Genomic DNA, 25,348 nt, shown 5'->3' with positions numbered 1-25,348 from the left:
AAAAAATTTTAAAAGCAATTTTAAGAATGTATTGGCTTTTTGAATGCTGCAGCATCCACTGAAACTAAATCAGGAAGTTTAGGAGGAAATTGTTAGAGCACTGAACTCTCTGCTGATAAGATCGAGAATCTGCTTAAAAAGTGGTTCTAAATACTGTACTTTGAAACTCACCAAGCGCCGACATTCCAGACATTCATTCATCCAATAACTAGTCGCAGTCCCTGGATTTGACTGCAGATCCCATCCAGTACTGTCTCTTCCAGCTCGTTTCAAAATAGAAGTTATTCTGGTTAAAATGGATCCTGAACACAAAAGCATCAGCTCCAAAACAGCACAGCCCCATGGGGAAAGCAAATACTGCTCCAAAAAGAACTGAAAGCAAGAGAGCCAGGACTCCCTTCTGAGTTGTGAGGGATACATGGCAGAGTGTCATAGCAAGGGGCATGCAACATCTCACAAAGCACTAAGAAACTGTTTCACCCAATCCTTCTTCCCCCCCCAAGTTTTCTTCCCTCCTCTGCCGAAGGTTCTTATGGGTACAGTTCCATTCGCACCTCATCCAAGTGCCCATTCTTTGTGTGACCCTATCTGACTGGGGGTGGGGGCGGATATGCAAGCTTACAACTGAGCCTAATCCTATCCTCACCTTCTTCTTAGGCAGTCCCTCGGAGCCGAGGATGACTTGCTTCCACATTAAAAATGAGTTCGCAGGTGACTGATGGGTCCAATGCGGGACCTACAGTCTCTGTCACAGGTGGGGCAGACGGTGGTTGAAGGGGCGCTTGGGTTGACGTGCGCTCGGCTTCCGCTTGCTCCCGGCGAAGAGACTCGAGGTGTTCGGTGCCTTCCCAGATGCTTCTCCTCCACTTTGTGCGGTCTTGGGCCAGGGATTCCCAGGTGTCGATGGGGATGTTACACCTTTTCAAGGAGGCTTTGAGGGTGTCCTTGAAGCATTTCCTCTGCCCACCTGGGGCTCTCTTGCCGTGCCGGAGCTCTGAGTAGAGCGCTTGTTTTGGGAGTCTCGCATCGGGCATGCGGACAATGTGACCCATCCATCGGAGCTGATTGAGCGTGGTCAAAGCTTCGATGCTGGGGATGTTGGCCTGAACAAGAACACCGACGTTGGTGCACCTATCCTGCCAATGGATTTGCAGGATCTTGCGGAGGCAGTGTTGGTGGTACCTCTCCAGTGCTTTGAGGTGCCTGCTGTACATGGTCCATGTCTCTGCGGCATACAGCAGGGCGGGTATCACTGCTGCTCTGTAGACCGTGAGCTTAGTGCCGGGTTTGAGGTCCTGGTCTTCAAACACTCTCTTCCTCACGCGACCGAAGGCTGCACTGGCACACTGAAGGCGGTGTTGGACTTCGTCGTCGACGTCTGCCCTTGTTGACAGTAGGCTCCCGAGGTATGGAAAGTGGTCCATGTTGTCCAAGGCCTTGTCGTGGCCTTCTTTGATCTCACAAAGGCCTTCGACACTGTCAACCATGAGGGATTATGGAGTGTCCTCCTCAAATTCGGCTGCCCTCAAAAGTTTGTCACCATCCTCCGCCTGTTTCACGACGACATGCAAGCCGTGATCCTGACCAACGGTTCCACCACAGACCCAATTCACGTATGAACCGGGGTCAAACAAGGCTGTGTCATCGCACCAACGCTTTTCTCGATCTTCCTTGCTGCAATGCTCCGTCTCACCCTCAGTAAACTCCCCACTGGAATGGAGCTAATTTACAGAACAAACGGGAAACTGTTCAACCTCCGTCGCCCCATCCTCTGTCGTTGAATTACAGTATGCAGACGACGCTTGCGTCTGCGCTCACTCGGAGGTCGAACTCCAAACCATCGTCAACACCTTCACCGAAGCATACGAGAGCATCCGTAAGACAAAGGTCCTCTACCAACCTGCCCCCGCCAAACAGTACTGCCCCCCGATTATCCTCACCAAACACCTACACAACAACAACAACTTGCACTTATATAGCGCCTTTAACGGAGTAAAACACCCTAAGACGCTTCACAGGAGCGTTAACAAACAAAATTTGAGAGTCACATCAGGGGATATTAGGATAGATGGCCAAAAGCTTGGTCAAAGAGGTAGGTTTTAAGGAGTCTCTTAAAGGAAGCGAGAGAGGTGGAGAGGCAGAGAGGTTTAGGGTGGGAATTCCAGAGCTTCGGGCCTGGGCAGCGGAAGGCACAGCCGCCAATGGTGGAGCGATTGAAATCGGGGATGCATAAGAGGCCAGAATTGGAGGAGCGCTGAAGGGTTGGGGTTGGGATTTTGGGAGGGCAGAAATGAAAGGAGGCATGATGACAGAAGAACAGGGCCTTGGAGGGGTAAAGGGTAAAGAGAAATTAAGAAACGGGGAGGAAAAAGGGGAAATAGAAGTGATAGGCTCGGGTCCAGAGTGACAGCCAAAACGTGCTCATGAATGAACATATGGAAACTTACATTACATATGTGTAATAAAAACAGAAAATGCTGGAGAAACTCAGCAGATCAGGCAGCATCTGTGATGAGAGAAACAGAGTTAACGTTTCAGGTCGATGACCTTTCATCAGAACTGGAAAAAAGCAGGAAATGGAACAGATTTTTAAGCAAGTGAAGAGGCTGGGAAAGGGGGGAGGGGATGAAAGAACAAAAGGGAAGGTCAGTGATAGGATAGAAGGTGGAAGCGGTTAAGAGACATTAAGAGATATTCAAGGTAAAAGGAGATGGTAATGGGACAGGTTAAGAAACAAAGGATGGCTCCAGATGAAGTGTGAATTGCGCTGGCAGAATGAAAGACAGCTGCCATGTGGGGGAGGAGAAAAAAAAGACAAAAAGTGTGGATAAAAAATATAAATATATATACGATAGGGGCCGAGGTTATGATCTGAAATTGTTGAACTCTATGTTGAGTCCGGAAGGCTGTAAAGTGCCTAATCGAAAGATGAGGTGCTGTTCCTCGAGCTTACGCTGAGCTTCTGTGGAACAATGCAAGAGGCCGAGGACGGTGAGGTCCGAGTGGGAGTGGAGCGGAGAATTAAAATGACAGGCGACCGGAAGCTTTAACAGTTTCCAGTTTCCTGGCCCCAACCGCCTCCTTTTCACTGGACGTACAATCCCTCTACACCTCCATCCACCACCAGGATGGCCTGAGGACGCTCAGCTTCTTCCTTGAACAGAGGCCCAACCAGTCCCCATCCACCACCACCCTCCTCCGCCTGGCTGAACTTGTTCTCACATTGAACAACTTCCCCTTTGACTCCACTCACTTCCTCCAAATTAAAGGTGTTGCTATGGGAACCTGCATGGGGCCTAGTTATGCCTGCCTTTTCGTGGGATATGTGGAACACTCTTTGTTCCAGTCCCACTCTGGTCGCCTCCCTTGCCTCTTTTTCCGGTACAGTCATCAATGGATAAAGTTGACATAGATAGGATGGGGTCAGCTTGGAGCATCGGTGAACTGATGTCCAGGTTCAGAGACAGGTGTAGAAAACAAGTGAGTCCAGGAACTAATTGAAGGGTAGAGTATTAGATGTCACGCTGCTGGAAGCATATCTGTGGGAATGAAGAGCCAGGAGGTGTGCAGAATCAATCGCAGGGCAGAAAAACAACGGCGAAGTAGGAAGTCACTATAAAATTCAGAAGCGGAGAGAGTGAATTTCTAGCCAGGAACTACACTGTAGCAAAATAATGCTGAAAAACCAGTAGGACCTGTAGGACAGTCAGAAAGTCAGCAGGTAATAGCAGCAGTGGGGGATGGGCTGTAAACTAGACAAAGTTACTGTAAAACTTAAGCAACTGACCAGAAGATCAGAGTCACAGCAGCCGAGTCTTACAGTGTAGTTTAGTGGAGAAGTGTAGTTTTGACGTCCAGAGGACTGCAGGAATTTGGAAGCCAAATTCGAGCAAAGATCCAGTGGTTACTGTAGTGTATGTACCTTTAAGGGGAGAACTACTTTTTACAGCTCCTGTATACTGTAGTACCGGCAGTGACCACACCTGTATATAAACCCTGAGTAGGGATCTGTACTGTTAGTTTTAGAGTAACCCTCATCCAGTAAACACCTGTTGATTGTTCCCCTGCAGTCTCTGTCTAGTTATTGAAGGACACACATCAAGATACATGGATTTAACATTGGCAATGAGTCGATTTGAACCTACCTGCAACTCTGCAGAAGGCCGATTCCAGAAGCACGGGCGTCGACCATCCAACGGAGACTCCAGCGAAATGGGCTAGCAACAGGTACGGCGCAGACCCTTCCCGCACAGCGGCAGCTAGTGCCGACCGACGGCACAGGAAAAGGCCGAGCAGCGTCAACGGGAGCAGAGAGAGGGTAGAGCGCACAGGGCGCAGCCGCTGTTTAGGACCGAGCGGCGTCGACGCGAGAAGAGAGAGGGTAGAGCGCACAGGGCACAGCCGCTGTTCAGGACCGAGCGGCGTCAACGAGAGAGGCGTGCAGGAAAACACGCAGAGCGCAGCCGGTGTTCAAGAGCTGAGCAGCGTCCGCGGGGAATAAAGGAAGCGCGGGAGACGCCATTTGAGCTGCAGCGGAGAAGGGAGAGCGCGGGAGACGCCATTTTTTTGAGCCGCAGCAAAGAAGAAGGGAGAGCGCGGGAGACGCCATTTTGAGCCACAGCGGAGAAGAAGGGAGAGCGCGGGAAGAAAGGAAAGCGCGGGAGACGCCATTTTGAGCCACAGCGGAGAAGAAGGGAGAGCGCGGGAGACGCCATTTTGAGCCACAGCGGAGAAGGGAGAGCGCGGGAGACGCCATTTTTAGCCAGTCTAACCACACCCAGGGATGCCGAAGAGTGGCAGTGTCACAGCGTTCGACAATGAAGTCAAAGATTGGGCAACATATGTCCAACGCATAGAAGTGTACTACAAGGCGAATGAAGTACCAGATGTCAGGAAAGCACTGGTATTGTTGAATTCCATGGGTGCAAAAACGTATGGCTTACTGCGAAACCGAGTAACCCCAGAGAAACCAGCGGAAAAGAATTTTGAAAACATAGTGTCAATCCGACGGGACCACTTAAACCCCACACCGCTGCTGATAGCAGAAAGATTTAAGTTTCACAAAAGGAACCAACATAAAGATGAAAGTAATGCTGAGTATTTAACGGAACTGCGCAAGCTATCGAAACACTGCCAGTTTGGAACGGGACTAGCAGATACTTTAAGGGACAAGTTTGTGTGTGGGCTTCAAAGTGAAGGAACCCAGAAACGGCTTCTATCAGAAAAGGATCTTACGCTGGACAAGGCTTTCAGCATGGCAGTATCACACGAAGCAGCCGCATGGGGCGCTGCAGAGATACAACGGAGACCGCAAGAATATGGCACAAATGAAATGTCATACGGAACAGTGAAGTGCTATCGCTGCGGCAGAACAACACATGACCATAAGGATTGTTGGTTCAAGGACCAAGTGTGCAGACAGTGTGGAAAAGTAGGACACATAGCAAGTGTCTGCAGGTCGGGAAAGAAAACCAGCAGCAAGAAATCTCCACAGGAGAAGTACAAGAAGGTACATAAGGTGACGGAGAGTAGTTCAGATGAACAGAAAAGTGAGACTCCGGAAGCAAGGAGCTGGGTTGTCTGAAACTACATAATGTAATCAAAATGGAGGATCACCAAACTATCTGGGTCACGCTCAAGATAGATGGAGTCCAAGTGAAAATGGAATTGGACACAGGATCAGCCCTAACAGTCATAAACCGAAGGGACTACAAGCGGCTATTCTCACATATACCCTTGAGAGATACAGAGATTGTCTTGAAGACGTACACGGGGCAAAAAGTCTACCCCAAGGAAAAATAAGGGTGAACGTTATATATAACGGCAAGGAAACACCAAAAATGGACCTATATGTATTGCCAGATGGAGGACCACCACTACTAGGACGTGAATGGATCCGGAAGATACAGCTAGATTGGCATTCCATACAAGCACTGACTGTAGATGCCAAAAAGGATGACGACGGCACACCTGGACGACTGTCAAAAATGCTAACTGACACACAAGTGTTCCAGGAGGGACTTGGAACACTAAAAGGCATAACAGCGACGATCAAAATAGTGGAAAATGCAAGCCCAAAGTTTTTTTTAAGGCCAGACCGGTACCTTATGCGAGCCGCCCAGCCGTCGAAGCAGAGCTGGAAGGTTTGGAACATTCAGGAGTACTGTCCAAAGTGGACTGGAGCGAGTGGGCTACACCCATCGTTCCTGTAATGAAGAGGTCGTTGAGTAATACGCCTGGGGAACCAAAGAAGGTTCGCATCTGTGGGGACTTTAAGGTGACAGTGAACCCAATCCTTCACACTGTACAATATCCGCTTCCGCGGATTGAAGATATTTTCGCCTCGCTATCTGGAGGGAAACGCTTCACTAAGATTGATCTGGCCCAGGCGTACCTGCAAATGAAGGTAGAAGAAGCCTCGAAACAGTACCTCACGATCAACACTCATAAAGGTCTCTACCAATACAACCGGCTGGTGTTCGGGGTAGCATCAGCTCCGGCTATTTGGCAAAGGGCAATGGATCAAGTCCTGCAAGGGATTCCAGGGACCCAGTGTTATTTGGACGACATCCTGGTCACGGGCGAAAATGACAGTGATCACCTCGCCAACCTGGAGCAGGTGCTCACTAGATTGAAGAAATATGGGCTCCGAGCTAATCGCCACAAATGCGAGTTTTTCCAGAAGCAGATCTCGTATTGTGGCCACGTTATTGATGAAGAGGGGTTACATAAGTCCCCTGAAAAGATTGAGGCAGTAGTTAAGGCTCCAGCACCGGAAAATGTGTTACAACTGAGGTCGTTCCTCGGGCTGGTGAAGTACTACCATAAGTTCTTGCCGAATTTGTCTACAGTACTACACCCACTGAACACCCTACTGCAAACGGGGGTACCATGGAAGTGGAATGACGAATGTAAACAAGCTTTCCAGAAGTGCAAAGAATTGATCACATCAAAAGAGGTGTTGGCTCATTTCAACCCAGCACTACCAATTCGGTTGGCGTGTGATGCATCACCCTATGGCATTGGAGCGGTGCTGTCGCACAAATTCCTGGACGGCTCGGAGAGGCCGGTAGCCTTTGCGTCTCGGTCACTAACCTCAGCCGAGCGTAACTACGCCCAGATTGACAGGGAGGCCCTCAGCCTAGTGTGGGGAGTGAAAAAGTTCAACCACTATCTGCACGGGCAGAAGTTCACCTTGCTAACTGACCACCAACCACTTGTCTCCATCTTTAATCCAAAGAAGGGCATTCCGGTGATGACTGCGCAACGGCTACAAAGATGGTCCCTTTTTCTAGGGGCGAACCAATATGAAATAGAGTATAAGGGCACGAAACAGCATGGAAACGCTGATGGGCTATCACGCCTGCCCCTGCCTACTGCGGAGGAAGCACCAGCAGTGGACCCTGTCGAAATATTTTATTCGACTATAATTGAACGCTTGCCAGTAACTAACGCGGATATAGAGGAGACCCGAAATGACCGGACACTGTCTCGGGTATATGACTTGATGGTGAAGGGATGGCCAACACATGGCGACTCACTGTTGCCAGCATTCTCATCCAGAAGAGAACAGCTGTCAGTATGCCAGGGGACCTTGATGTGTGGATCCTGAGTGGTAATTCCACCCAAGTTAAGGGAGAGAGTGCTCAATGAGCTTCACGAAGGCCATCTGGGAGGGGTGAAAATGAAAAGCCTTGCTTGGGCTTATGTGTGGTGGCCGGGGATCGATCAATCAGCAAATCGAGGACCTGACAAAGAGCTGCTCAGGATGCCAGAAGGTCCAAAATGCACCACCACATGCCCCTCTACACCCATGGGAGTGGCCCTCCTCTCCATGGCAACGGGTGCATATTGATTTTGCTGGTCCATTCATGGACTCAATGTTCTTAATAGCCGTGGATGCGCACTCGAAATGGCCTGAGGTGATCAAAATGTCCTCCACCACCACGGAGAAAACGATTGCAGTCCTACGGACCATATTTGCCAGGAATGGCTTGCCAGAGCAGATTTGCTCTGATAACGGACCACAGTTTGTGTCCGAAGAGTTTCGGAAATTTATGAAAAGGAATGGGGTAAGGCATTACACATCCGCCCTGTATCAAATGGATTGGCTGAGAGGTTCGTACAAACCTTTAAAAAGGCAGTAAGGGCCATGTGCGATGACGACATTCCACTGCAGCATAAGGTGGACAATTTCCTGTTAGCCTACAGAAATGCGACACATGCAGTCACCAACCAGACCCCGGCCATGATGTTCTTTAACCGAAGGTTGAGATCTCGTCTGGATTTGCTCAGACCAAATGTACGAAGAGATGTTGAGAATAAGCAATTCCAGCACATCAATGAGAAGCCGACAAGGAGCTTCAATGTAGGGCAACCAGTCTTGGCCCGCGACTACCGAACAGAGAAATGGCAACCAGGAACGATATGCACACGGCAGGGGCCACTAATGTACACAGTGGATGTTGGGGAGAACATTGTGAGACGCCATGTCGACCAGATCCTAGAGTCACAGGAACGAGTCAACCCCATGTCTCGCGTACCTGGTGATGAACCCGACATACAGGTAGCATCTACCCCAGAAACAGTAGCATCGGAAGCTGATGAACAAACCGACGACAGGGGGCCAGAATCGCCTCCGCACCAAGAGCAAGACACTCAGGAAAGGCGCTATCCAGAAAGGATCAGGAAGCCGCCCCAAAGACTGAATTTATAAATGGACTATTTTCAGTTAATGTTGCATGTTAAAAGTGTTAATTGTTAAATGAATGTTATGGTACTGTTAATCTAAAAAGGGAGGAATTGTAGTGTATGTACCTTTAAGGGGAGAACTACTTTTTACAGCTCCTGTATACTGTAGTACCGGCAGTGACCACACCTGTATATAAACCCTGAGTAGGGATCTGTACTGTTAGTTTTAGAGTAACCCTCATCCAGTAAACACCTGTTGATCGTTCCCATGCAGTCTCTGTCTAGTTATTGAAGGACACACAACATCAAGATACACGGATTTAACAGTTACTGATGAAAACAAAAAGAGCAGGCATGGCTGGGGGCAGTGGGGCCCAGGTAACTTTAAACTTGCAGCTTGAACTTGTAGTTCGAGCTAAAATGCACCCACTATTAGAGCCAGGGGAACTTAAAACAATGAAAGATAGCGGGGGAGAAAGGGCACAGGATGGGCAAGGATAGAACAAGTTGCACAGCAAAGGAGCTCCCAGCCCAGGAGCCTTCTTGAACAGAACACACACACACACCTATGTCCTGGACTGTCCATGTCCTTAACCTTGATTTCCCACAATACCCGAGCATCCAATGTGTATCAGACTGTTTGCTTTATCTTAAAACCTTTAAAAAAACTGGATAACAAACACCCAGAATAGTTCAAAATTCAGTTTCTGATTTTATTTCTTTTAAATATCTATGCATGTTGGCATTTTGGGTGTTGAGCTGGAGGAAACATACCCTCGAGTCCTGATGCAGCTCCCCCTCTCTCTACCAATGTCCCATGCCTCTCAGCCACAAGTTTCTTTTTCTTGCAAGTTTTCTCCCTTATTTTCTTGAAGGCATAGGCTCTTTTCAGGCTCCAGTCCAACATGCACCAGCACGTTTCAGGTCGATGACTTTTCGCCATAACTGGCCAGTTCTGACGAAAGGTCATGGACCCGAAACGTTAACTGTTTCTCTCTTCACAGATGCTGCCTGACCTGCTGAGTTTCTCCAGCATTTTCTGTTTTTATTTCAGATTTCCAGCATCTGCAGTATTTTCTTTTTGTGTTAGTTGAGAATGTTGGTGTGCTCTTCAACCAATTGGAGGGGGAGGGGGCGGGGTGGGGATTCACAGCCAAGCCTGATTCTGCCTTCAGTCAAGTCCATACATGCATTTTCCAGAAGAAGTCGCTTGATAATTATCAATAGCAGGGCTCCTTGGAGCATTTCCCCCTGCCTAGCAAAGAGGTGTTTCATAGTTCCCCATCGGGGATTCGGAGCCCATTGACAAGGACATTCTCGCGTCTATTTTTTTTTGTTTAAAAGGATTACTCAGGGCATGAGGGGAAGCTAGTATAATTATCAGTATTAATGTGATAGGTTCCTTTTTCAAATAATCCTTTTAAATTACATTTTGTCATAAGTGCTTTATACATTCTGCCAATCACTGCACCTTTTTGTTACTTCACCCCATCTGGTCTGAAGTAACTAGGCCCCTGGGTTACTGCAGGAAATTATCAAGGGTTGCAGCAAGTTGAACACCATCAAGACCAGAAGCATAGCATCCATGGTCTGTGATGAGTTAACTGACCCCAGCCAGGGTACTGGAGGCATTACAATTGGCCTCAAGGTTACTGAATTAAGAAAGGGGTTCCTGATTCTGATCATTATCCAGTAACTTTTGCTAAAAATGAGTCTGTGTAGATGTTAGGCAAGGATCTGACTGGGTTCAGTTGTGACACCCTCCATAATTGACTATCCTATCAACATTCACTGTCTAGGGTCACACATAACTACTTGGGTGAGATACTGGAGGGCTGGTAGCACCTGTGGAACTGTACACCAACATGTCAATGCCTTCAGAAAATGAGTGGAGGAAACTGAAAGCAAAAAAGAGAGCGAGACAACTTCTAGCAACATGAACAAATCTGAAACACAGTAACAGTAAAGGCTCAAGCTAATGGGCTCCACCATCCTTTTCTTCACATATTTCTGCATGATTAGAACTGGCCAGGCTGTTTTTAGGAGATTTTAGTTTTGCACCCAGCAGTGTAGCAATGAGAGCTGTACTCTACACTTCCCCTTTTCACCCTATTTAATCCCATGTGGTTCATATGAGATTTATAAAAAGGTCACAACCCAACCACCAACCTATAAATACCACCGAGCAATTTTCCACTGGTGAGCCAGCAGCACGTCAGAGACCCTTCACTGAAGTCGTCTCACCAATATACTAGACAAACCTCATGAAGAAGACAGAAAAAACATTTTACGTAAAAGATTAATATCCATGACTGGGTCACAGATTATTAATCTACATGTAAACAATCCGAATCTCCAGCAGTACCCTGTCCCCCCCGTTCCCCCCAATAAGAGTCCAGCCCGACACTTACTGTCTTCATTTTATACACAAGCCATTTGAACTCCATCCTTGTAAATGCTTAAGAAGTAGACGTTAAATGGCAGATGAGGAAAAAATAAGTTTTGATAAAGGGTCCCTCTGTACCTGTTACCCTGACTGTTACATAGCAAGTCTGTCAGCATCTGAAAGGTATTTCCAGCATCTTCTGCTTTTCTTTTATAAACCGGTGTTAAAGCTCATTCCAAACTCTGGTCGGTTACCAAATCTACGAGGTTTCTTTTAATTATCGAGATATCCGGCACATGCCGAAATCGGACACCATATTTAATAGTCTCTAAACCAAGCTACTAAGATATCTGCATCGGAAGAATTTCTGTTTGCCTGATATGGAGTGCTGACATTATATCCCCATAGGGACACACCCGACTTAGCTAGCTCCACAGAGCATAGGTACAGGTTTGCAGAGGGAAGGTTTATTGACTCAGTGTGTTCACAGGGGTGCTGCTAGAGATCAACCAGCTAAAACCATTGGTAGCTTGTCCAGCTAAGAACACCCTACTGTTTGGTGATTAACTTGTGTGATTATCTGAAGTCATATGGGAAGACCCCCCAGCCCCTGATGATGGGCCTCTCTCTCTCTAGATTTTATTAGTGAGCCAGGCTGACTGGTAACTCATTAACAGTGTCCTGGAGAACGGTGACCTGCTTGATTCAAAGGTGTTGACTTTGTTCCTAACTTCCATTTCCAGGCATGTCACCCAGGAGGTACTTTGACTCCAAAGAGACTTCAATTACCAGGAGTCGTTGATTAGCCTTCCAATGTGAGGTAAACTGGTCAACGTAGGCCATAGAGGGGCCGGTGGTTTAAGTCAAACAGGTTAATTAAGGAGGAAGTAACAAAAATTGAAAGAACACCACCCATTGTATGCTGCATCCTCATTTATGAAGAAAATATAGATATGGGCCAGCAAATCTGTGACAGGCAGCTCGGGGCCAATGCTATCTGAGCTTCCTGTAACCGATTCATGGAACCTCAAATTTTAAAAAAATGCTGAACTTTCTGCCCTTCCTCTCGTTACCTCTATTGGCGATAATGCAAAATCGGACTACCTCCCAGCCCCAGGCCTCTGGCACAACCTCTGAGCATCTGCAAAATAGTAGGATCGGGAGAAACTCGGCATGGGAATCCATTCAATATTCCACCACGAGGGGATGGCAGAGATTGGTAACTCACTTCATGAGCAATGATGGAGAGTAGATGGAGTTGGAAGCTCAGCTCAGGGTCAAATAGGACATCAAGGTTGTGAACAGTCTGGTTCAGCCTCCAACAGTGGCCAGGGAGAAGGATGAGGTCGGTAGCAGGGACTAAACGGTCTTCCTAATATTTAATTGGAAGAAATTTCTGCTCATCCAATACTGGATGTCAGACAAGCAACATGGCAAATCAGAGGTAGTGAGGGGATCGAGAGAGGTGGTGGTGAGGTAGTGCTGGGTGTTGTCAGCATACATGTGGAACCTGATGCTGTGTTTTTGGATGATGAACACCCCTCACCACTGTAAAGTCTGTAGGTATTATGGCGAATTAATACACAGACTACAAGAGTAACTTTAACAGGACTTTACTATTCGAAGGTCAGGGCGAATCTGCCCAATAAATCCCGACACAGCACTTATATACCGGTGTGGTCACCGTCTGTATTACAGTATACAGCAGCCAAGATAAAGTAGTGCCACACCTAAAATAGTTCTCTTAAAGGTAGAACAGTTACATACACTACAATCCTCCCTTTTTAGCTTACAACATACTTATTCCCCATTAACATAACATATATACAACTTATGCAAAACAGTTCACAGATTCAGTCTCTCTGGAGGCTTCCTGACTCTGTCCGGATAACGCCTCGGTGGTGTAGTAGTTTTCGGCGGGGTAGTAGGTTCTTCTGACAAGGTCGATTCGGCTTGAAGGACAGTGTCAGGTTCATCTGATTCCAGTATTACCAGATCGGAGGTAAGTGCTCTGGGTATCTCTGCTTCAACATTAGCCGTGTAAGGTTGTGGCGTAGGTTGGTCCTTTGTGGATGACCCTATGATCTGGTCAACATGGCACCTTATTATGCTGTCACCAATGTCCACGGTATACATCAGCGGCCCTAGCCTTTTCCCAATAGTTCCAGGCTGCCATTTCTCGGTACGGTAGTCCCGGGCCAAAACTTGTTGACCTATCTGAAAGGATCTAGTTGGCCTTTCATTCATGCCCTGAAATTGCCGGTTCTCTACGTCCCTTCTGACGTTTGGCTTAATCAAATCCAGCCGGCATCTTAGTCTTCTATTGAAAAACATCATGGCGGGAGTTTGGTTTGTGACCGCATGTGTTGCATTCCTATACGCCAACAAGAAGTTATCTACCTTATGTTGTAGGTTGATGTCTTCATTACCCATGGCCTTTATGGCCTTCTTGAAGGTCTGGACAAACCTTTCAGCTAATCCATTGGCGGCGGGATGGTATGGGGCTGACGTGTCGTGCTTGACCCCATTCCTTTTTAAGAACTTCCTGAATTCTTCGGACACAAATTGCGGTCCATTATCAGAACAGATCTGTTCCGGCAGCCCATTCCTGGCAAATATGGTCCTTAATACTGTGATGGTTTTTTCCGTGGTGGTGGAGGACATCTTTATTACCTCCGACCACTTGGAGTGTGCATCCACCGCGATTAGAAACATTGAGTCCATAAATGGACCAGCAAAGTCGACGTGTACCCTTTGCCAAGGAGATGAGGGCCACTCCCATGGATGCAGAGGAGCTTGTGGTGGCGCGTTTTGGACCTTCTGGCATCCTAGACAGCTCTTGGTTATTTCTTCGATGTCTCCATCAATACCTGGCCACCACACAAACGCTCTTGCTAGGTTCTTCATTTTCACTCCACCCAGATGCCCCTCGTGAAGCTCCTTTAGCACCTTATGCTGAAGTTTGGGTGGAATCACCACTCTAGATCCACACATCAAGGTTCCTCGGCACACTGACAGCTGTTCTTTTCTTTGCGAAAATGCGGGCAGCGTTGGTTCGCCATGTGCTGGCCATCCCTCCACTGTTAAATCGTAGACTCGAGAGAGAGTCGGGTCATTTCTTGTTTCATTTTCGATCATCGAATTTGTTACTGGTAGACATTCCACTATGGATGAGTGGAACATCTCTACCAGGTCCACTGTAGCCGCCTCTTCTACTACTGGCAACGGTAGGCGCGATAACCCATCAGCATTTCCATGCTGTTTGGACCTTTTGTATTCGATGTCATATTGGTGTGCCCCAAGTAACACGGACCACCTCTGTAGCCTTTGCGCTGTCATAGTGGAAACGGCCTTGTTAGGGTTGAATATGGACACCAACGGCTGGTGGTCTGTCAGTAATGTGAACTTCTTGCCCTGCAGGTAATGATTGAATTTCTTTACTCCCCACACAAGGCTGAGGGCCTCCCTATCTATCTGAGCATAATTTCGCTCAGCGGAGGTCAATGATCGGGACGCAAATGCGACTGGCCTTTCCGAGCCATTTGGTAACTTGTGTGAAAGTACTGCTCCAATTCCATAAGGGGAAGCATCACAAGCTAGACGAAGAGGTAACGTTGGGTTGAAATGAGCCAACACTTCCTCAGAGGTAATCAACGCCTTGCTTCTGCGAAAGGCCTTCTTACAGTCCTCACTCCACTTCCATGGTACTTCTTTCCGCAACAGAGCATTCAGCGGATGCAGCACCGTGGATAGATTTGGCAGAAACTTGTGGTAATAATTAATCAACCCCAGAAGCGATCTCAACTGTGATACATTTTCCGGAGCGGGGGCCTTCACGACAGCTGCTATCTTGTCAGGTGACTTGTGCAGCCCCTCTTGGTCAATGACATGACCGCAGTACGAGATCCGTTTCTGGAAGAACTCACATTTCTGGCGATTAACTCGAAGGCCATATTCCTTCAACCTGGTGAGCACCAGTTTCAAATTTGTGAGGTGTTCCTCCTCGTCTTCTCCCGTAATCAGGATATCGTCCAAGTAACACTGCGTGCTTGGAATACCCTGTAAGACCTGCTCCATGGCCCTCTGCCAAATTGCTGGAGCCGAAGCTACTCCAAAAACCAGTCTATTATAACGATACAAGCCTCTGTGCGTGTTGATTGTGAGATACTGGCGCGACTCTTCCTCGACTTCCATTTGTAAGTATGCTTGTGCCAGGTCTATCTTGGTGAAGTGTTTCCCGCCAGACAATGAAGCAAAGATATCCTCAATCCGCGGAAGCGGGTATTGTACCGTGTGAAGCACCGGATTAACTGTGATCTTGAAGTCTCCGCAGATGCGGACCTTTCCCGGTCCCCCTGGCTTGTTACTTGATGAAGACTTCATGACGGGAACAATGGGCGTGGCCCACTCACTCCAGTCCACCTTAGACAGTACCCCTGAACGTTCAAGCTCTTCCAGTTCTGCCTCCACAGCAGGTCGTATCGCGTAAGGTACCGATCTGGCTTTGAAAAATTTTGGGCTTGCATGTTCTGCAATCTTGATTTTTGCTTTAATTCCTCTCAGTGTTCCCAGTCCTTGCTGGAATACCTCTTTAGCTTCGTCCAATATTCTGGACAACCGTTCAGGTTTGACATCTTCCTTTCCAGAATCTACCGTCATTGTGTTTAGTGAATGCCAGTCTATCTTTATTTTCCTGATCCACTCCCATCCCAGAAGTGGTGGACCTCCCTTGGGCAGCACATACATGTCCATCCCTTGGTGATCTTTGTCCTTGTATCTCACCTTGACTTTTATCTTTCCGATGGGGTATACTTTGTGCCCCGTGTATGTCTGCAATACTATCTCCGTATCCCGTAGGGGAATATGTTTGAATAACTTTTTGTAATCTTGCTTATTCATGACCGTCAACGCCGATCCGGTGTCCACTTCCATCTTCACTTGGACTTTTGCAATCTGTAGTGTGACCCAGATAGTTTGTCGGTCAGCTTCTTTACTCACATTGTGAATCCTCAGACTACCCAGTTCCTTGCTGTTGGAGTCTGAGTCCGAATTCTGTTCATCTGGACTCTTCCCAGTCACCTTATGTACCTTTCTGTACTTCTTCTGCGGTGACTTATTATTGCTGGTCTTCTTTCCTGACCGGCATACCTTAGCTATGTGACCAAGTTTGCCACATTTCCTACATTCCTGGTTTTTAAACCAGCATTGGTTCTGGTCGTGTGTTGTCTTCCCACAACGATAACATTTCGTTGTACCCGAAGTCATTTGATCCACACTGAGTACCGCTGTCTTCCGCTGCATTTCCGCCGTGCCTCTCGCTGCGGCTTCGTGCGATGCTGCAATAAGGACAGCCTTATCAAGTGTAAGATCGTTCTCTTCGAGCAGTCGTTTTTGTGTTCCTTCCTTCGACATCCCGCACACGAACTTGTCTCTCAGCGCCTCTGTCAGATTTACCCCAAACTGACAGTATTTTGCTAGCCTACGCAGTTCAACCAGGTACTCCGCGTTGCTTTCCTCTTTTCGTTGCGTTCTCATGTAAAATTTAGATCGTTCCGCTAACATCAGCGGTGCGGGGTTAAAATGATCCTTCAGGACAGCAACAATATTAGCGAAAGACTGATCCGTCGGTTTAGCTGGTGATAGAAGATGCTTCAATAACCCGTATGTCTTCGCACCCATTGAGTTTAGTAAGGTTAGAGCTTTGTCATAATTTGCTATCTTATTGACCTTACAATATATCTCGATGCGTTCTACATACGTGGCCCAATCTTCCACATCGGAATCGAACCCGTTGATGTTACTACGCTTAGGCATCTTCACACTCTTCAAAATGGCGGTTTCCCGCGCTTGTCTTCTTTCCCCGCCCACTTTCAAAATGGCGGTTTCCCGCTTCTGTCTTCTTCCCCGCCTACTGGCGGCTTCCCGCGTTTCTTCCCCTGGCGGGAGGGGTAAGCTTTTCCCTCGGGCGATGACCGCTGGCTTTCGGGGTTCGTAGCCTGCGCGTCGGCTTCAGTGCGTTCCTTGTTCCCTTTTCTCAGCAGGGCAACCGGCGCTGGGTACAACCCGTTGATGGCGAACAGTTTCAGCCGCTGGGCTGGATCTCGCTCAGTCTCCCTCGCTCGGGCTCTGTCTCTCCCTCAGCGGCTTCCAATCGCGCCTCCCAGCCCTCTCGCAGTCCGTTGCTTTCCTCCCCGGCTGCGGCTGAGTTCTCCGCGATTTATTTATTTTTATATCTTCCCGCGCCTTACGATCCCGGTCGCAGCGCTTCGTGGCCTCGGTCGCTGCCCGGCCTTTTTCACTCCAATCGCGCCTCCCAGCCCTCTCGCAGTCCGGTGCTTTCCTCCCCGGCTGCGGCTGAGTTCACCGCGGTTTATCTATTTTTATATCTTCCCGCGCCTTACGATCCCGGTCGCAGCGCCTCGTGGCCTCGGTAGCTGCCCGGCCTTTTTCGCCGGTCGCGGTCTAGCTGTCTCACGACGCCGTTGCGTCTCCCAGCCCGCTTGTACCGTGGCTTCCGTGCTCCACGCTGCCCCAGTCTCAGCGCCTCTGGGCCCGACTTCTGTCCGGCTCCTTTCCCCCCGACCGTGGTCGAGTTCACCGCCCTTATCCTCCGTTTATTATTTTTTTTTAATTTTCCCTTTACTCACAGTCACCGTGGCCGACTTGCTTCTCGTGCTGATCGGCTCACTCACCACCGTGGCAGAAGGGACAATCAGTGCCTGTTACTGATGGAAGGCTTCGTGTCTGAATTCTTCCTTCTTCCTTGCTCTGCAGACTCGAGTTTTCTCTCAGCAGCATGACGAGGGCGGGTGCCTCTTCTCGACGCTCGTTAACTGCTTCGGAAGTATTGTTGCCGCAGGGTAAGATCGAACTCGTCGCCACTGTAAAGTCTGTAGGTATTATGGCGAATTAATACACAGACTACAAGAGTAACTTTAACAGGACTTTACTATTCGAAGGTCAGGGCGAATCTGCCCAATAAATCCTGACACAGCACTTATATACCGGTGTGGTCACCGTCGGTATTACAGTATACAGCAGCCAAGATAAAGTAGTGCCACACCTAAAATAGTTCTCTTAAAGGTGGACGGTTACATACAATAGTTCTCTTAAAGGTAGAACAGTTACATACACTGCAACCACCTTGATTACCTACCAGATAAAGTAGTGCAATCATCTTTATCAAGTCTGGCACTAGACTGCTCATGAATATTTCAATTTCCACTTTTTAAATCCAATTTCTTATTCAGACCCACAATCTACCATGGATTCCCAGGATTTTGGTTAAATCAGTAATTCATGTGGCACTTCAAAGATCTTCTGGAAGTCCAAACAAATGATATCTAGATAAATGATAACAGGTGAGTGGCTGGGAAGGGCTCCTGCTCCTCCTGGCCCCTCAAGGAAAGTGAAAAAAAGTAAAAACACTTACCTTTTCAGCCTCCTCTGGCCCAGACTCCTCTTCCCACAAGGCTGACCAGGCAGGAAAGCCACAATGGCTTCTCCATGCAGGCCTCTGGTTAAAATAGCAGTTGGGCCCCCGATTACATCATCGGAGCCCAATCTGCATATTTGTAGGAGATGAGCGTAAAATTGGAACCTGTGGGAAGAGTGCTGACCTCGGCAGGCAAGTTCCATTTACGATCAAGCTAAACCTGACAGTGCACAACTCCTGCTTGACCCTGACCTGACCTTCAAACTTCACGTCCAGTCCAACACCACAACTACCTACTTCCATCTCCATGTCACCCAACTCCATCCCCCCCAACTCCATCCCCATTTTTTCCTCCAGGGGCTCACAGCATTCTTTGATCTCTCTAACCTACACACTGTCCATGTCCATTACGCCACAACGGTCCTCAGCAACTTCCTCCAGCCCCATATCCCTGCTCGCACCCTTCACTCTTCCAACACTGCATGTTCCTGCAAGGTTTTTCCTGCACAGAGCTGCAAAGCCCCGCTTTAACTTAGACAAAGTACACTGTAGCAGTCCTCCCCTCCACCATTGGCAGCACAGCAGTCACCTTGCCTACCTTTTCATCTCTTCCTAGCTTCAAAACCTCCATAATGCCTACGACTTTGACAGCACTTTTGGTCATCTCCACTCTGCTCAGTTATAACTGGCAACTGTGAAGAACCATGGGACGTTGTACTCTGTAAAAGCCTTGACACAAATGCAAGTGGTCACGGTGTCAGCCATGGCTCAGTTGGTAGCACCCTCGCCTCTTGAGTCAGAAGGTCATGGGTTCAAGCTCCACTCCAGAGGCTTGAGCACAAAATCTAGGCTGACAGTCCAGTGCAGCACTGAGGGAGTGCTGCATTGCAAGAAGTGCCATCTTTCAGATGAGACATTAAACCCAGGCCCTGTCTGTCCTCTCAGTTGAGCGTAAAAGATCCCATGGCACTAGAGTTCTCCCCGGTGTCCTGGCCAATATTTCTCCCTCAACCAACATCGCTAAAACAGATTATCTCATCATCATCATGTTGCTGTTTGTGGGACCTTGTTATGCACAAATTGGCTCCTGCGTTTGCTACATTACAACAGCGACTACACTTCAAAAATACAAGTGTAAAGCGCTTTGAGACACCCCGAGGGTGTGAAAGGCGCTATATAAATGCAAGTTCTTTCTTCTTCATTTCCATATTCTCCTCATGAAACAGGAAATCAAAGGATGTTCTAACAAACCGGAGGCAAGAGGGTCATAAAAGAATAAAATAGCAGGCATGTGTGTGTGCCGCTTCACCTCACGAGCAGGTTTACAGTTGACCTAGACACTTCAACATAAACAAAACATCGTAGGAGGGAGGTCTAATGCTCAGAGTAGCATCAGTGTGTAGACACCTTCCACTTGAAACCATCTGTCAGTTGTAGTTTACGAAAGTCATATGTTGATTGTCAGAAGCAAGCCTTTACCTTGGTGGTTAGCATTCCCACCTCCGAGTTAGTAGGCGTAAGGTTCGAGCCCCACTACAGGCAACCTTAGTAAGTGGAGACTGGAGCTCCGGTTCCAAATTCTGGGCTGACATCCAGCAGCCTACTTGCGCCCAGTGGGTGTGGGTGCCGCCCCCGCTCCTCGTCGATGGGTTATGGGATCCCCACCCTGGTATCGGCTGATATAATCTGATTACAGTAACTGCCAGTGTTAAAGTGGCAATATGTCCTCTAAGCAGGATATGCTCCTCAAAAAAATATATACTGATGGTAGTAGGACCAACTGTAGGACCTCCAGAAAAATCAGCAGATTGGAAGGGAGATTTCACAACTTCTTAAAAGACAAGGTTACACTTAATCCATTAACCAGTAGATTTCCATCTGCACCATGAAATTCAAGGTTCTGGTGGAGCAAAATTTCATATTTTTTGATTTATTTTTAAACTGAAAAACCTGTGAACGGCACCATAGAGGTTGGACAGAGTAGAAGAGAGGAGGCGTTAATTCACAAAGATAGTGATTAAGGAATGTCAAACTTTGGTTTTAAAAGCCTATAGATTGTAGAGAAGGGAGGGGTTTTTCCATTGAGAGGCGTTTTCAACATCTCACCCAAATGGCTATTCTTTATCTGTAAACCTGGACAGTTGAGTGTCAGCAATCTAATGAACCATGGGTGAGAGAGAGGTGCTAGGCTGCAATTATTTTTTGTCCTTTGAGAAAAATTACACTTGTCGGTTACAACACAAAAAGCTGAACTTGGTGCTACTAAACTGGGCATGCCGGCCAGTGACCAATTTAATTAATATACGCAGACACCACTGAACAAGGTTTGAGATGAGAAGAAACAGAGCTGCAGTGCCCCATTTTAACTTAGACAAAGTACAGAGGTAGAAATCTCTCGAGGTCGGAGGGAGGAGCCGACTTTTCCATAAACAACTGAATGTATGTAACCCTGCCCGTCCCAGAAGACCAAAACATGACTTCGGCCAACCATCAAGAAATGTCTTCACTTCTGACAATATATATACGTCCTCACACAGGCAGAAAAAGAATGAAAGCTTCTGTCCCAGTCTAGCCAATAGCTCCTGTTAGAAGGTGCCTTTGGCGAATAAGGACACAATCAGACTTGGCCCCATAGTCGAATTGCCTGCTGACACCATCTGTCAAGACTCTCATATGCAGAATAAGCACTTGGTATCTGAAGAATCATCCCCAACAGAATCAGCAACTTCAAGAAAGGATGAGATGAAATAGAGGGTAACAGCAGTGAGAACAAAGCAGTGTAAGGGGCAGCAGAGTGGTAGCACCCAAGCTCCCTACCATGAAATGCAACATGCTAGGTTCCCAATCAGTTATACTGCTTTGGGGAGGTGCAGAGTGTTGCCCAAGCATCTCCCAGAGGAAGCAAAGGGACAAAAAATGACATCGCAGGGCGATTCACTCCAGGCCACTGCCATGTAGCCTCGTGTTGACATACAACAGCTGGGACCGAGGAGCAGGTTGCCAAACTACCCTCTTGGGTTAGGGTAAGGGTTAGGTTACCCTCTTGGACATGGACAGTGTGTAGTTCAGAAAGATCAAAGAAGATGTGTTAACCAAAATACTTCACATTTCCGGGAGTTGACTTGATAGTCAACATGCGTGAATGCAATTCAATAAATGAATATCCAACCCCTTCCATTGAGTTGAGACCCAACAAGCACTGCAATTTTTAACAAACCAAAGTGGAGAGCCTAAACCTAGACTGCAGGACAACACTGCAAAAGTGTAGGAGCAATGATGAGGTAAATCAGGAAGTAAACAGCACAGAAACAGCCCATTCGGCCCAACTGGTCTATGCCGGCATTTATGCTCCACACAAGCATCTTCCCACCCCTCGTCATCTAACCCTATCTAGCTTCCCCTTAAATGCATCTATGCTATTTGCCTCAACTACTCCTTGTGATAGCGCATTCCACATTCTTAACACTCTTTGGGTGAAGAACTTGCTCCTGAATTCCTTCTTGGATTTATTAGTGACTATCTTATATTTATGACTCCTGCACAAGTGGAAACATTTTCTCTACCCTATCAAACCCTTTCATAATCTTAAAGACCTCTATCAGGTGACCCCTCAGCCTTCTCTTTTCTAGCAAAAAGAGCCCTAACCTGTTCAACCTTTCGTGATAAGTATATCCTCGTGAATCTTTTTTGCACTTTCGTCAGTTCCTCTATATCCTTTTTATAATATGGAGACCAGAACTGTTCACAGTCCTCCAAGTGTATTCAAACCAAGGTTCTATCCAAGTTTAACATAACTTCTCTGCTTTTCAATTCTAGAAATGAGTCAGAGTGCTTCCACTGCTTGGTTTGCTTTTTTTTTAATGGCCTTAATACCCTGCGTCACCACTTTTAGTGATTTGTGTATCTGTACCCCTAGATCCCTTTGCTCCTCTACCCCATTTAGACTCTTATTAACCACGTATGGTGTGGTCTCCTTATTCTTCCTACCACTTTTCTATATTGTAATTCATTTGCCAATTACATGCCCAATCTGCAAGTTTATTAATGTCTTCTTGTATTTTGTCACAGGAGGGAGGATTAGGGGATCCCAAGCTTGAATTTTAAAAGGCTGTAGTTCAGAGCTGGAGTGGCAGACTGAGGGAAGTAACAAGTTCCACAGCTTTGCGATCCTAGGAGTAAGAGCTGGTGTGACGAGCCTTGATTCGAACATCGTGAGAATGCAAGGAGGAAGGTGGCATAGGATAGAATACTGGAACCTAAGTAACGAGAGAGAAAAACTCAGGAGGAACACCTACCCCAATATTAATATTGACCAGCAATTTAATGGTTCCACTTCTAGTGTAGAACTGAAGCTAGAAATGCGAGTGAGTAATAATATATCTGCTCTACATCAGATCTGAACATTTGTTTAGGGATTAACTTCTAGCATTTCTCGACACAGAGCCCAAATGAACAGAAGCTGCCATTTTAACTAAATAGTTTTAACATCTCCTGTTTACTGACACTTCAGAACCTGGTACTGAATTCTCAGATCTTGACGGCAAAATAATTATTATCCTGCTGTCATTTTATTCAGAAAACCAGCCCTCAAGACGACTAACTGAAGTGAACTACACTTTGCAGAAACTGAGCCAGAGACTGAAACTGACTTAGCGTTCATGTGAAACTACAGTAAAAAAAAAGGAAACCATTACAACAAGGAAGTTTATTTTACAAACAAAACTATTAATTAAATATAGTCAACCTGGAGCTCGACTCATTGTCAATTGGGACTTTGAGTAAATGCGACATGACATCAACCAGTGCCTATGTTGGGTTACTGAAGTTCTTATAAAAGGAAACAAACTGGGTAATCTCAAATCCGTTTATGCAAGAAAAGAAGTGGGTGGGGAAGCACCCGACCCTGCTGGCTGCATTTAGAAGCAGTTAGTCAGAACGCTATTATGGACGATTACCCATGAACCTGATAAGGTGTTTGCGTATTCCGACTGCCTTTCAGCTGTACTTGTATTCTGCCCACAGTGAGGGGGGACATTAAAATTTCAAGAAACACAATGATTTATTTCTATAAAAATTACTGAATAGAAAACAAAAAACTTAATATGTGCTTTTTCTCCAGGAATTCTTCGTGAATTCTACTCGTTAAAACGTAATGTCTGAAATTAATTGTTTACATATGAAATATTTCATTAGATCCTCAAGATATGCCAGTCATCATTCACACCAGGTCACATGAGCGCAGATACAGGTTTACAGTTACTTAATGCCCTGCTCCAGAAATCACCAAGGACCCTTCTGCTCCCTGTCACCTGTTTTACTGGAACAGAAAGCAAAAAGGAGAATATCCCTGAGGAGTATAGCATCAGATTCCCCAGAATTATGTTGGAATGGTTCATCTCCTTCTTAGGGTGAACATCCACAGAATTAACCACAGATGTAGTTTAAAGTAGTGTAATGGGTAACCCAAGGCACTATTTCTGGATGTTGGGAATCATAGTACAAAGAAACTAAAGATTATTGAAAGATTCCAGTGAAGCATTTCACAATATTACATATTTTCAATAAGGTACCTGCATTTTAAATATGTAGTATTCTAAAAAGGTCTCCTAAATCCTGGTTGCTGTCCACATATTTATACAGTATATTAATTTTACATATAGATTGAAGCTACTAATAAAACAGTGCAGACCTGTTTACACAGATCACAGGGTCAGTTCTATATCAGGGATTGAAAAACATTATACTTTTAAAACTTCTGAGATTTAAATGTCCGTTTGTTAAATCGTGATGATGTAAATGTAGTGGAGTTAAGTGGTAAACAAGTTAGCGATGCCTCGGCGTTAGGACCCTGGGAAGGTTATACTAGAGAGCACAACACCGCAGGCAAAACCCGTACATCCAGGGGTAGCCTCTGCCCCCACAGCCCGGGCTGTCTCCCAGCGGGAGGGGAAGAGGAGAGGCGAGGCTGGCCGGGTCCGCTCGACAGGTGCACAGAGCAGCCTCAGCTCCAACACAGCGAGCTTCCCCACCCCGCCTTACACACACACGGAGGGGCCCTGCCAACCTCAGCTCACTGCCCAGAGTGTCCTCACCTGGAACAGGAAGACGCTGCCCACCAGCAACACCACAGCGTTCCGCCAACTTGGCTCCATCCCCATCCAGGAAACGACACCAACTCTTGAGAAACTTTTATTCCACCTTTTTTTCCCCCCTCTCCTCTCCGTCTTTCAACTCACGACATTCACGGCGCCGATTTTTGTAAACGTTTAAAAAAGAACAAAATGTATCTCGCTTTTCATAAACTCTCAGCCGAAGCCCATAGTGTACGCGGAGTTTCCAAGACACTGACCTAAGCTGGGAGAAGGAAGAAAGTTTAATTAAAAGAGAGAGGGTGGGGCCCGGTTTTCTGAAACGTCAGAGATTCCGGCTGAGCGTTGACCTGCTGCTGTAAGTTCAAGCAGCGCCGAAACTCCAGGGCCGCCCGAATAAAGCGGCAGCTCCCAATTACCTGAAACTTCATCCGTTACCGACAGTCTGAGGCAAGGTGTTCAGACCCAGACCCCCCCAACAAATATTTAATCTGTATATTAAATAAACGGAATGACCTGAAACAGGGTGTAAATCATCAACAACATGCATTTATCATTTCAAGGCGCTTCACAGGAGCGTTATCAGACAAGATTTGACACTGAGCCATGATCAAAAGCTTGGTGGAAGAGGTGGACTTGAAGGAGCATCTGTGGGGGTGGGGAATCCAAAACATAAATATATAAGATAGTCACTAATAAATCCAATTAGGAATTCAGGAGAAACTTCTTTACCCAATGAGTTAGAAT

At 47.0% G+C, this 25,348-nt stretch overlaps 1 protein-coding gene across 1 annotated transcript in view; it reads right to left on the bottom strand.

The window, feature by feature from the left end:
- The window catches only part of ptprja (protein tyrosine phosphatase receptor type Ja), a 228,552-nt gene extending 203,590 nt beyond the window's left edge, over positions 1-24,962 (bottom strand). The window contains exon 1 of the mRNA XM_086007664.1: positions 24,605-24,962. Within this exon, the coding sequence (XP_085863790.1) occupies positions 24,605-24,670 (66 nt within the window). The 5' untranslated portion in view covers positions 24,671-24,962. The remainder of the gene's footprint in view (positions 1-24,604) is intronic.
- Positions 24,963-25,348: the final 386 nt, after the last annotated feature.

The sequence above is a fragment of the Somniosus microcephalus genome, chromosome 15 (assembly GCF_052327205.1).
Source record: "Somniosus microcephalus isolate GS21.2 chromosome 15, FLI_Smic_1.0, whole genome shotgun sequence".
NCBI classification, from domain to species: domain Eukaryota; kingdom Metazoa; phylum Chordata; class Chondrichthyes; order Squaliformes; family Somniosidae; genus Somniosus; species Somniosus microcephalus.
The sequence above is the reverse complement of the archived record's forward strand: the minus strand, read 5'-3'. Positions and strand labels throughout refer to the sequence as shown.